This window comes from Chinchilla lanigera, unplaced genomic scaffold, assembly GCF_000276665.1.
Source record: "Chinchilla lanigera isolate Chin_1 unplaced genomic scaffold, ChiLan1.0 scaffold00021, whole genome shotgun sequence".
NCBI classification, from domain to species: Eukaryota; Metazoa; Chordata; class Mammalia; order Rodentia; family Chinchillidae; genus Chinchilla; species Chinchilla lanigera.
In genome coordinates this window covers 23,597,650-23,608,836 of record NW_004955422.1, presented here as the reverse complement: position 1 = coordinate 23,608,836, position 11,187 = coordinate 23,597,650, and the positions used below count along the sequence as shown (strand labels likewise).

General features: G+C 46.8%; 1 protein-coding gene across 1 annotated transcript; it reads right to left on the bottom strand.

Moving 5' to 3' along the window:
- Positions 1 to 704: 704 nt before the first annotated feature.
- Positions 705 to 6,425, bottom strand: LOC102011879 (spermatogenesis-associated protein 31E1-like). The gene is made up of 4 exons (XM_005384703.2): positions 6,201 to 6,425; positions 4,700 to 4,760; positions 4,440 to 4,501; positions 705 to 4,298 (listed from the first exon to the last, which is right to left on the bottom strand). Exons 1-4 carry the CDS (start codon positions 6,346 to 6,348, stop codon positions 790 to 792), a joined length of 3,780 nt encoding a protein of 1,259 aa, XP_005384760.2. The 5' UTR covers positions 6,349 to 6,425; the 3' UTR covers positions 705 to 789.
- Between the last annotated feature and the right edge of the window lie 4,762 nt (positions 6,426 to 11,187).

Genomic DNA, 11,187 nt, shown 5'->3' with positions numbered 1-11,187 from the left:
AATGGGTCTGCACACATAATCCTGCCCAGATGGGAAGAGAGATAACCTTGTACTGTACTGTAATTGTACTGTACTCTTTGTACCTGTACTGTAATTCCTACTCACCCACAAACACATGTGCAAGTTCCATCCTATGCTGCTGCTCTAGAAAGCTAGGAAGAATTGGATTGGGTGACACTGATGTCATCCAGAGTGACATAAAATGGGCTACAAACCCTATCCCTTTGTAGTCTCCATTAGGCAGAGTAGGGGTTCCCAGGGCAGGTGTTGCTAACAACACCAAAAATCTATGGTGGCAACAGTCTATCTCCTGAGAATCCAGAGCCACCAGTCTACCTATCCAACATTCCTGTGGCCACATGGTGACATGTGAAACTACTGGAAGTGATGTTTCCTTGGTACAGCCGTCTCCAGAGCTGCACAAAGTTGGAGGTGGAGGGAAGGCAGGGGAGCCATAGGTCGATCCAGATCCTGGGGTGTGGTCTTTGTAGGGATGGGTCATCCTGATGAATCCAGTGGCTCTGTGGTTTGTGTAGGGAGCACATGATGAAGGCTGAAGGTGCAATAATGGAAACTAGGGGAGGATGGGACATCAGTGCCCCCACAACCCCATGCCCTATAGAAGCTGCTCTGAAAAGAGCACGTGCCGATCCCTTCTCACACCCAGCTAGGACACAGAAGCTCCTAACTCAGATGAGAGAAGAACATTAGGAAGCAACAGACATCTTGGGAGGAAGAAAGCATTTACATATAGGAGATATGCTCGCATGAAACAAAGCAGTTTCTCTTTTAATGCATTTCCTCTGCAAAGAAGTTTTCTTCAGAAGAAAAGGCATGAGGAAGCTTCTGCTGCATTTGAGAAAAGACAACTCTTTGGAAAGAGCTTGTGGTGCGATGGTAAATGTAACCTGAGGCACCCCTGCCTGTTGGCCTGTGATGGCCTTGACTGGTGGGGCGCGCAGGCGCTTGAGGCAGCAAGACCTGACTGCTGTCCCTGTCTCTGACCCGCATGCTCTTTGTGGGATGGCTGTGGGCACTGGGATTGTTGTGGGCACAGGCCATGTCTTTCACCGTTGTCCTCTTGTCTGGGCTGGAGGGAAGCCTGTGGTAGCAGGCACGCCTACCCACAGGTCCAGGAGGTTCTGCTTTATGGGAGTTTGCGCCTGAAGGAGCACTTTCGTGGAGAAGCCCTAATTTCTTTACCAGAATCTGTCCAACAACTGTCAAGAGCATCTGTGCATATGTTTCCTCCAAGTTTCTAACCACTCTGTTTGTGACTGATGCTCGGCTCTGAGCAGGGGTTGATGAGGGTTTGGGCTTTTGCCTGGAGTCTTCCTGCCCTTTGCGCTGTTTGTTGGTGTTAGGACACTGCTGAAAGTGCTTCATATTTTTGTTAATTAAGCTTTCTGTAGAAGCCTGGCCCTTCTCTGGCAGGTGTGGAGAAGATTTGGTCCCAGGGGTATCTATTTCCCTGACCTGTGCAGGAGGGCTCAGCTCCTGGTCACAGGGGGGCCTCACTCCTGCAAAGGATTCTTCTTCTTTTCCTGGCTTCCTGTAGTACTTACTTTGGGTAGTGGGACCAAACATCTTGTTGCTCTTTTCTGTGTCCTGGAATCCGGACATGCTGGGCTCATGCTGCCCCCGACAGCTTTCTCCATTCATTGAGCGGTCACACGGGAACTGCGAGGTTGGCGTGTGGCTGTGGGGTGTGCACTGAGAGCGGGACAGAGAGGCCTGCGAAGGCCAGGTGCCTGTGCTTAGGAGCCCCTCAGCATGGCAGTCTTGACGGTTATCACTGGACACATCCTGAGGCCAGTTCTCCCTCTCTCTGTGCCTCTTGATGTCCAGCTGACACTCCACTTTTCTCCCGACATTTGGAGCTTGATTAGAGGGGGAGGAGTGATTACTGGTGTCCTGAGACCCGAAAGACCTTAGGCTGATGTTGATGTTCTGAGAGTTTTCCATCATGCTGGCTCCTATGGTGACTTCCCATGCCGGGTGCCTCTCCTCCACCTCTAGCTTCCTGCTCTCTTTGGCTACCGAGAGTGGGGACAGTAGTTTGATTTCCAACATTGGTGTGCTGTGGCAGGTACCTCTGAAGGCCACCATCCCAGTCCCCTCCCCTGGATCATGCTTGGCCATTGCTAGGCCTGGAGTGGGCCATGGGCTGCCTCTCTCGATCCTGAGAACAGTGCTGCTCTGCTGGGTGCAGGCAGCAGAAGGAAGCCCAACCTCCTGTGCAGTTGGAGGGATGTCTGAGGGCCCATCATTGTGATCAGATGGGGTCCCAGTGCCAGATCTCTGCACTTCCTTCCATGCAGATGACCTGGTGGCAGGGAGAGGGCTCTGCAGAGGGAGAGACAACATTTGTGCTGTCTCTCTCTTCCCTAGAACTTTCTCAGGAATTTCTTCCTCAGAAATGGCTAATTTGGTAATGAAGTCAGCTCTGGAGTCACAGGAGGCTGAGGAGACTAAGGGGGGCTCTGTGGGGGGTGAGGCTTGAGCTTGGGCTATGTGGCTATTTCTGTGCTCAAGGTTCTGGAAGAGTGGCCCCCAGTTGTGCCTTAACCGATACTTCATAATATGTGCTTCCAGCAATATACGAGTTTTGGGATCAGGAAAGGCCACCTCCTGAGAGGCGTTCACAGATATTTCCCCACTCTTAGAGCATCTTGTCTTTGTTGGTTGTGAGAGGGCGTTTGATTTGGGCAAAGTGTGGTTGGCAGTAAGACAGGCTGTCCTTACACAGGCAGGGATTATGCCTTCACTGATTTGGCCCAACTTCCTGCTTGGATGGGCTTGCAGGCCTCTTCCCAGAATTTTCTGATCTGGGTCCCTAGAGAAGTGACTTCTTGAGTTATACTCCTCAGACCAAATGGTGTCACTTTCTGCATCCTTTGGTAAGGGGCTTTCCGTACTCTGGGATGTATCTTCTTGGCCTTTGTTTGCCTCTGGTAAAACATTGCTTCTCTCCTTTAGGTTGAGATTTACCGAACCCTTATTTAAGAGTGTGCCACAGTGCCAGGACTTTGTCTTCTGAACATCTCTGCTGCTATTACAAGCAGGTACCGAGTGTTTGGTGTGCTGGGTGGGTCCATGGCTATCGTGTGCCTGCCCCTGACACTTGCTTGGGAGTTTGCCCGGAGGCTGCATGGGAGTTTGGAACCTAAAGGCAGGGTGGGGCAAGTTCTCGCTACCCTCATCTCTGTTGAATCTCCCTGGCCTGTGACACTCTGGTTTCTTCTCCAGTACAGCGCTGCAAGAATCCCCAGAAAGCATGGAGAAAGACTGTGGGGCCTCAGAGGCCTGGCTGCCCTGAGGAAGGTTGAGAGTAGGTAGGCTAATGGGTTCTTGAGCTTTTTGGAGCTTAGAGTTTAAAGCCTGTCTCCATTTCAATGGCTTCTGCAGGGTCCATTCGAGATCCTGATTTTCAATAGGAAGAAACGACTGTGCCTTCTTCTGGGATGTAGAGCAAGTTGTTCCACAGGCCCTGACCTGGGATGGAGAGGTAGGCTGCGGCTTTGGGGGAAAGCACAGGAGTTGGGCTGGCGGCTGGACAGACGGCAGAACTAGGGGCGAGTCTTGTAGAGATGGACCTGGGATATGGGTGTGAGCTTCATTAAATTTAATACAGTGAGACCGTGTAGACGAAGATCTTTCACCAGCCCAGGCAGTGGCCACGAGGGACTCACTGTGCAGAGAGGGCAGGCCCCAGAAAAGCAGGCTGCATTCACGCTCTAAAGGGCTGCCCAGGACCTTGTGGAGAGAGGGCTGCTGAGACCCAAGAAGCCACTCTGCTTTGCCCTTTGTGCTGCAGAAGGGCTGTGCAGAGGTGAGTTTGTCACCCAGTGACTTTAACAGGTTTCTCAGAGAAACCCGGGGGTGGTCTGTGTTCACCAGTTCAAAAAATGAGCCGCCCTTTGGTTTTTCCTGGAGCATTTTCTGTTTGACTCTCTTGCTGATCAGCATCTCCAGCAGCTTGTGCACGTCAGGGTGGATGAAAGCATGGTCCCCTCTTCCCATCTCTGCATGCCAGTGGGCGGGGCCTTCCCAGAGCACAGTGTCTGGTGGGTGGGGAGACAGATGTTCTTGCTGGGATTTGCCATGTGCCCAGCTGGAGAAGAAGGTGGCCTTGGCAGTTGCCCAGCACCAGGAGAAGCATGAAAGACAGTGGTGAAGGAGGTCAGGGCCTGAGAGAAAGCTGATGAGAGATGCCAAACAGGATTTACTGAGCTGGGAGTCGTGGGGCCCAGTGTCTGTGGGCAGCTTCCTCAAGGCAGGCTGGTCTTCTTGAGGCTCTGTGGAGAGGGTTGAGGCCAGTGAGTGCTGGGTCCCAGAAATCAGAGAAGGCAATGAGGACAGAGAGCTAGAAGAAGGGGCTGCCACCCAATGCCTTGGTGGTCCATTGGCTCCTGCAGACCCTGGTTGGAACACCTCACCTGGGGCATCTCCATGAGAGAGGTGATTGACTTCGGCGTTTCCAGGGAGCTTGTGTAGGAGGCTGCAGGAAACAGGAGGCACAAGCTACAGCCAGGAGCAGACAGGCCCCAAAGGGAGGGTAGGTTGGGCAGGGGTGGGCAATTGTGGCTTTCAGTCCCTCCACTGTCCCCCACCCTAGGTTCACCAGGCCAGCCACTCCACCATGGCATCTCCCCCTTAGTCCTGGAGATGGAGGAGATAGAAGTGGAAAGCTCCTCACCTTTGTAGAAGTAAAACTAGATGCCGAGTCTCCTCCAGTTCCCTTCGGCACTCTCTGAAAGCTAGAAAAATAGACTGGGTTGTCGTGGGTTGGGGTTTTTGCAAGAGAAAACAATTTAACACAGGACACATGGTTTATAGAATTATTTTATAATAGTCACTCAAAGAATCATATACAAAGAGAGTGCAGGAAATCTGTCCATACACTAAAGACCAAAGAATCCCACTGAAGGCCTGGATCCCATGGTAATGTCCTGCATGAGTTCAACTGAAGACCTACAGCCCATAGCAATGCCTCCCCTGAGTCCAGCTGGAGGCCTAGAGCCCACAACAATGTCTCAAGCAGGCCTGTTGCATGGATCTGTGCTGGGAAGGCCTGAGGGTCAGTGGTGGAAGCTAGAAAGTCTGTGCCAGCGAGATGAAGAATCTGTGCTAGCAGGCTGAGGGATCTGAACTGGAGCCAGGAAACAATGCTCAAAGTAAGGATCAGGACTCCTTCGAAAAGTACCATAGCTATTCTCAGCAACAATGAGGTCCCGAGCTCCTTCAGTGATGAGGAAAGTCGAGTTCCCATCAGGAAAGCCAACATGACAATCTTCTCCAGGACACTGAGCAGTGTATCATCTGCCCCTCCAGAGCCAGGAAGCGATGCTCAAAGTGAGGACCAGAGCTCCCCCAAAGTGAACTAAAAACATCCTCAGTGACAAGGTCCTGAGCTCCTTGGATGATGAGAACAGCAGAGTTCATCAGGAAAGCCAGCATGACGAGCTCCTCCAAAACAACCAACAGCTCCTTATAGCTTCTAACAGCACCCAACAGTTTCCACCAGCTCCCAACAGCCTCTCTCAGTTCCCAACAGCCTCAACTTCTTCTTCTCCAGTTCTGCCTCTTATACTGCTGGCAACAATCCTCAGGTGGCCTCTCACACCCAGCACCACACTGGTTCATTTCAGCTGGGTGTCACAAGTTGGTCACCAGTTGTCAGTCCACCACATGGGTTATGGCAGAGAAGGGAGGCACCTGGGATATTACAAGAAGCTGTGTTGAATGGGGCATAGGAGACACCCTATCAAATTAGACCTGCAGGCTAGCCAGCCATCATCAATGACAGTGATAGCAAGAAACAAGGAGGGGCCACTTTTCATCCTTTACAAGAAGCTTCCACATCCACCTTATGGGGAGGAAAGACAGCTCATCTAATGAAGAGTCTGCTGTAGAGAAGTAAAACACGTTCCCACCCTTAGACCTATAAGTTCCACCTGCAAATGTAAGTACAGTAGTATTGCTCCACTATGACCCACACTGCCCCCTCCCGGACACCACCCTTCCCTGGCCAGTCACCGCTTCATTCCAAGCACACAGCCTGAGAAATGTCCCCAGGTCAGATTTCTTTCCCAGAAGCCTCCCTCTTAGGCCTCCCCAGGAGACATCCTCAGAGATGTGGATCTGGTTGCTCAGGAACAGGGAGTTCAAGTCACATCTGCGATAAGACAGAGCCTTACCTTTCAGAATACAGCTCTTCTTTCTCTTCCTTTTCCAGCCCTTCTTCTCAATGTGGTGCTGAAAAACCAAGTAAGAGAGTCTTGGACCCAAATCTCCCTCGTTTATCTGCATGCAATGTTCCCGAGTAGCATGATTTCTACATTTCATGAACAGAATTCAAGTGTAATGGAGCTAAAAACATTTCCTGTTTTTCTCCTTTGGGAAACAGGAAAGTTTTTCTATGTGAGCTCTGTAAGTCTCCAATCAGACTGACTCTCCCAGCCCCCAAGCTGCTTGCCAGCAGAGGCACTACTCTCTGCAGGGAACTCAGCTCAGCAAACGAGGCTGTCATTGGCAAACACAGGATGTCAGGAAGATAAGATAGACGAGGAATCTTGCAGGTCCTAGCACATCTGGGGGCATCTGGAGACACCCTAGAATTTACACTGGACCTTCAAGTACTTTGCCCACTTAGATGCAAGACAGCCAGAGAACTTTGACCTCAGATGTTTATTAAAGTCTTCCTGCCTAATGTCCCCTTCCCTCTTTCCATCCCTATAAAAGGGGCACACTTCTCTTTCTTCCCTACAGAAGGTCTTTTCACTTTCTGTCTGCCTGTACCCGGGCACAATAAATTCCACACCACACTGCCTTTACACAAGCCTACTGGTCTCTGCTGGTCTCCCCCTGCCCCTCATGCTGTGTGTTACAAGCGCCACCATCATTGTCATTAGTACCAGTTCCTCTTGTCAGGAAACATAGACTGAGCTCTACCCACACGTCTCTCGGCTCCCACATGGGCATCAGCCTCCAACTGCCCGTCCAGAGGCATCTGCCCTGAGAATGGGACTGACGCACCAGCCCTCTGGCCCTTTCTCCACATGTCCCCATCTCTCTGGAACCCTACTTTTTGGCCACTTTTCTCATTGTTTTATTTCACTCTGGCCCCTCCAGCCCACCACACAGGTGGTCTGCAAGTCTCAGATGAATGTCTCGGTGCCCACTCTCACCTCTGCCCCACCAGTCCTAGAAGAATGGTATTGTTACTGAGATTTCCACACTCATAATTCTCTCAACTCATTTAGGAAAAGTGGAAAACGTAGTAGAGAATAAGAATCCTGTCTATTTGGTTTCTCCCAAGAGTTGCTTACCTTTCTGGTGTTCTTTTTCCCAGTTAGTGGAAAAGATGGATTAGTCTCAAAGAAAGGGATCAGTAGGTGAAAGAGCACCAATCCACATGCAAAGGCAAGGATCATATCCATTGCCCAACTAGTGGAGCTGGTGCTCAGCCATGTGGCACTAACACTTTTCAGAAAAAAGAGAGGGTTCTCCATCATCTGAACTGAACAGTAGCCCTCAGTCTACTGAGCCCAGAGAGTGCCCTCAGTGAGTAGAGGGTGGGGCCCAGGCCTGCATCACAGAGCTCTGGTCTCCTCATCACAAAGGCGTCCTGAGCATGGGGCAAGGGACCAGAAAGAAGAGCCCACACCATCACCACTCCCTACCCTCCAGCCAAGCACATCCTCCACCCTCCTACATCTTTTATATGTATTCCTTCTTCCAAATCCAGCTGCTCAGCCTGTCAGAGATAGTGTGCAGTACATTTTCAAGCACCTACCATCATATATATATTTATCTCTGCCACTCTGCCAAAAACAAAAACAACTGTTTGGTTTACCGCAGTTGCAATACTTAATTTTCTTTTTCATTTAGATGTCTTGAGTTTTGATTCAGCATTATAGAAGATTACTACAGTAGATATGAATAAACTCCACTACACCCAGTACCACTGGTGCTTAAAGTCCCCACTAATGTGCTTTCTCCAGAGCAGGAAGGAAGGGCTGTGTGCAGCAGATGATTTCTCTCCATGCTGTGTTGGTTTTCACCGTCACTGTGAATTTTTGTTGAGTTGTATGTACTGTATCCTAAACCCTTAATATTTTAAGATCTGTGTGAAAGCAAAGGCAGAATTTTAGTACCCTGGCATTCCTTGGTTTTATTGATGAAATTATTTACTTTAAAAGTTTTCAGTAACATCTCTTACTGTACCAAAGAGAAAGTAAATATGATCTTATCAAAATAGATTAGAGAAGAACTGACACAATTACAAAAGAAACAGACAAATCTATCATTGTGGCAGAAGAAGTCAACAAAGCTTGTCAGTACCTGACAGATGTAACCATCAAAATAAGTAAGAAAGTAGGACTGAACAGAACCAATCAGGTGGATTTATTGATATAATTTATTATTCAGCAGCAGACTATGTATTCTTCTCAAACCTAGTCAGTATTTTGATCAGCAGAGCATGCTGTGGATCAGAAAGTCCAAATCCACAAATTTAAAATGGCAGAAATCACATACAGTCTTTAAGACTATAACTGAGTAGAACTGCAAATCAATAAAAGATAGGAGAAAATTCTAATTATTTGGTAATTTAATAACCCACTTCTAAATAACAGGACAAATGCAGAGTTTTGAGAATAATTTTAAAACATATTGAACTAAACAAAAATGAAATATAGCTTGTGGGATGCAATGAAAGTAGACCTTACAGAAAAAATTTATAGAATTAAATAAATACATTAGAAAACAAGACTAAATATTAACCTAAATTCTTGCCTTTTGAGGCTAGAAAAAAGAAGAGTAACTCAAATCTAAATCAAGTGAATATAATAAAAAATAGTATAAGTACTAATTCAATTGAATAGACAAAAATAATGTAAGAAATCAATATAAAAAGAAACTAATTTTTGAAAATATCAATGTAGTTGATAATCATAATCCATGCTCTATAAAGAAAAAAAAGACATAAATAACTAGTATCTGTATAAGTACCACATGCTAACTGATTGTGTCACTGGAGCTCTAATAACTAGTATCTGGAATCAAAGAGGAAATATCAATATGGAAATTATAGACATTAAAAGGGTAATAAAGGAGTATTTTGAGCAAACTATGTATGCACAACTCAGATATTTTATATGAAGTGTACTAATTCCATAAAACATATAACCTATCAAATCCTACATAAGTACAAACAGGCAATATGCATAGGCTCATATTTATAAAGTACTTTGTAACTGAATCAATACTAATGACATTCCAAAACTGAAACCAACAGACCCACATTGCGGGTCATGGCTCCACTGTTGAACTGTTCCAAATACTTAAGGAAGAAATAATGTCATTTTTCTTTAACCTTTTTTCCAGAAAAGGAAACAAATGGATACAAACAAAGACATTACAAGAAATCTGCAGACTAACATTCTAATGAACATGGATCCAAAAATCCTCAACAATAAGTTGGCAAATGCAGTCCACCCTGTGATCCACTAGCAAAATTTTGCTTCCTGTCCCCATTACCTTAGGCTTTGCTCACTCAGATGTCTTAGTTCCAAATGAGGGAAGGCTTGTACTAGGAAGCACAATGATACCATTGAAATGAAAGCAAGACTTCCCTCTGGTTCTTTCAGTCTCCTCATGGCTCTGAGGAAACAAACTAAAAGGGGAGTCACAGTGTTGTTCTGCATTTGGAGACTATATTTTTAAGAAATGTGTCTGGTTATCATGTTGACAGGGGGATGGATTGTGATAGTTAATCAATTATGTCAATTTAAATAAGAAACAACTAAGTAAATTGGCTCAGCATAGTTCTGGGTGTGGAACACACACCCTGGAGAGGATTGTCACCAGAATGGTATAAAAGAGAAACAAAGGAAGGGTTGCTTCTGTTTCTTCAGAGGAGCTCCAGTCTCTGACTTCACCTTGAATAACATCTCCTGGCTTCCAGGTCAGATTCAGTGTTCCAGCTCAGTCTTCAGCCTCTCACTCCAACCCTTCAGTCTTCCGGCACAGACCCTTCAGCTTTCCAGTGTAACTCTACAGCCTTCTATTGTAGATCTTCAGCACCATGATATAGATTTGCACAGGATACTTCAGTGAGTTCCAGGCCTTTGACTGGATCCTTTGGATCCCCAGTGTGCAAATAGACCTTTACCACTTTTCCCACCTGATTCTGTGGGTGGCCGTTGTAAACCAATCTTATAAATTCTTGTATGTTTGTATAGTTTAGATTAAATCTGTTTCTCTAGTAAGCACTGACTGATACAATTACTGCTGCTTTATAGAAAGTCTTGAAGTTGCATGAGTACTCAGTCCTCCTAACTGCTTCTTTTCCAATACTGTTTTGACTTATCTGGGTGTTTTGCCTCACTCTATGCACTTTAAAAAGGTTTTTGTATCTACCAATTAACTTGCTGATATTTTGCTGAATCTAGAGAGTCAGATGGTTTGAACTCCTTGGTGAATGTTAATAAATTTAAGTCCATGTAGCTGACATTTCTGATTTGTATGAGTGTTGTGATTTGGGCCTGGACATCTATCCAAAGCCTCACATCATCATGGAGGGTGGGCTTTTCAGAGGCAGTTGAATGTAGAGTTTGTTATTGGGTCATTGTCTAGTGCTGGGATTGGGGATGTGAATGCTACATGCACCCTAGGGTGGGTAGCCTGCGTACGATATAAGGGAGGAACAGAGACTTGCTCCTCCCTTTTGCTCTTGTTGCTTTTGCTGTCTTCTGTCACCATGAACTGGTGCCCCTCTGCCATGCCACCCTGCATTGGAACCAGCTGATTATGGACTGAATCCTTTACAAACTGTGAGCTAAATAAACCTTTCCTCCTTTAACCTTGTGTGTCAGGTATTTTGTCTCTGCAATGAGAGAAAAGTAACTAAGACAATGAGAAATTTTGAGATCTGCCCCCAAAACCCTCTGTGTCCAAGCTGTGCATTGAGAAGCTGTACTCCTGTAGGGAAAGGGGGTCCGTAGGCAGGGAGAGATTAGGGTAAGGGCATCATTAGTTCTCTAGCTAATCCTGACTAGAAGTTAAAACTTTACTAGAGAAATTCCCCTGGGAATAGTTTCATGGACAGAGGTCAAGAAGAGACAAACCAGATAAAGAAAGGCACAAAATGCCTTGGGACTTGTGCCAAAAGACCAGAGGAAA

Bases quoted from the DNA above. Each gene is read 5' to 3' on its own strand.
- LOC102011879 (XM_005384703.2), bottom strand. From the start codon at position 6,348: ATGAAATGTAGAAATCATGCTACTCGGGAACATTGCATGCAGATAAAC. The intron at 4,761-6,200 runs GTAAGGCTCTGT...CTATTTTTCTAG, and splicing joins GAAGAGCTGTATTCTGAAAG to CTTTCAGAGAGTGCCGAAGG. The intron at 4,299-4,439 runs GTGAGGTGTTCC...CCCTCTCCACAG, and splicing joins CTCTCATGGAGATGCCCCAG to AGCCTCAAGAAGACCAGCCT.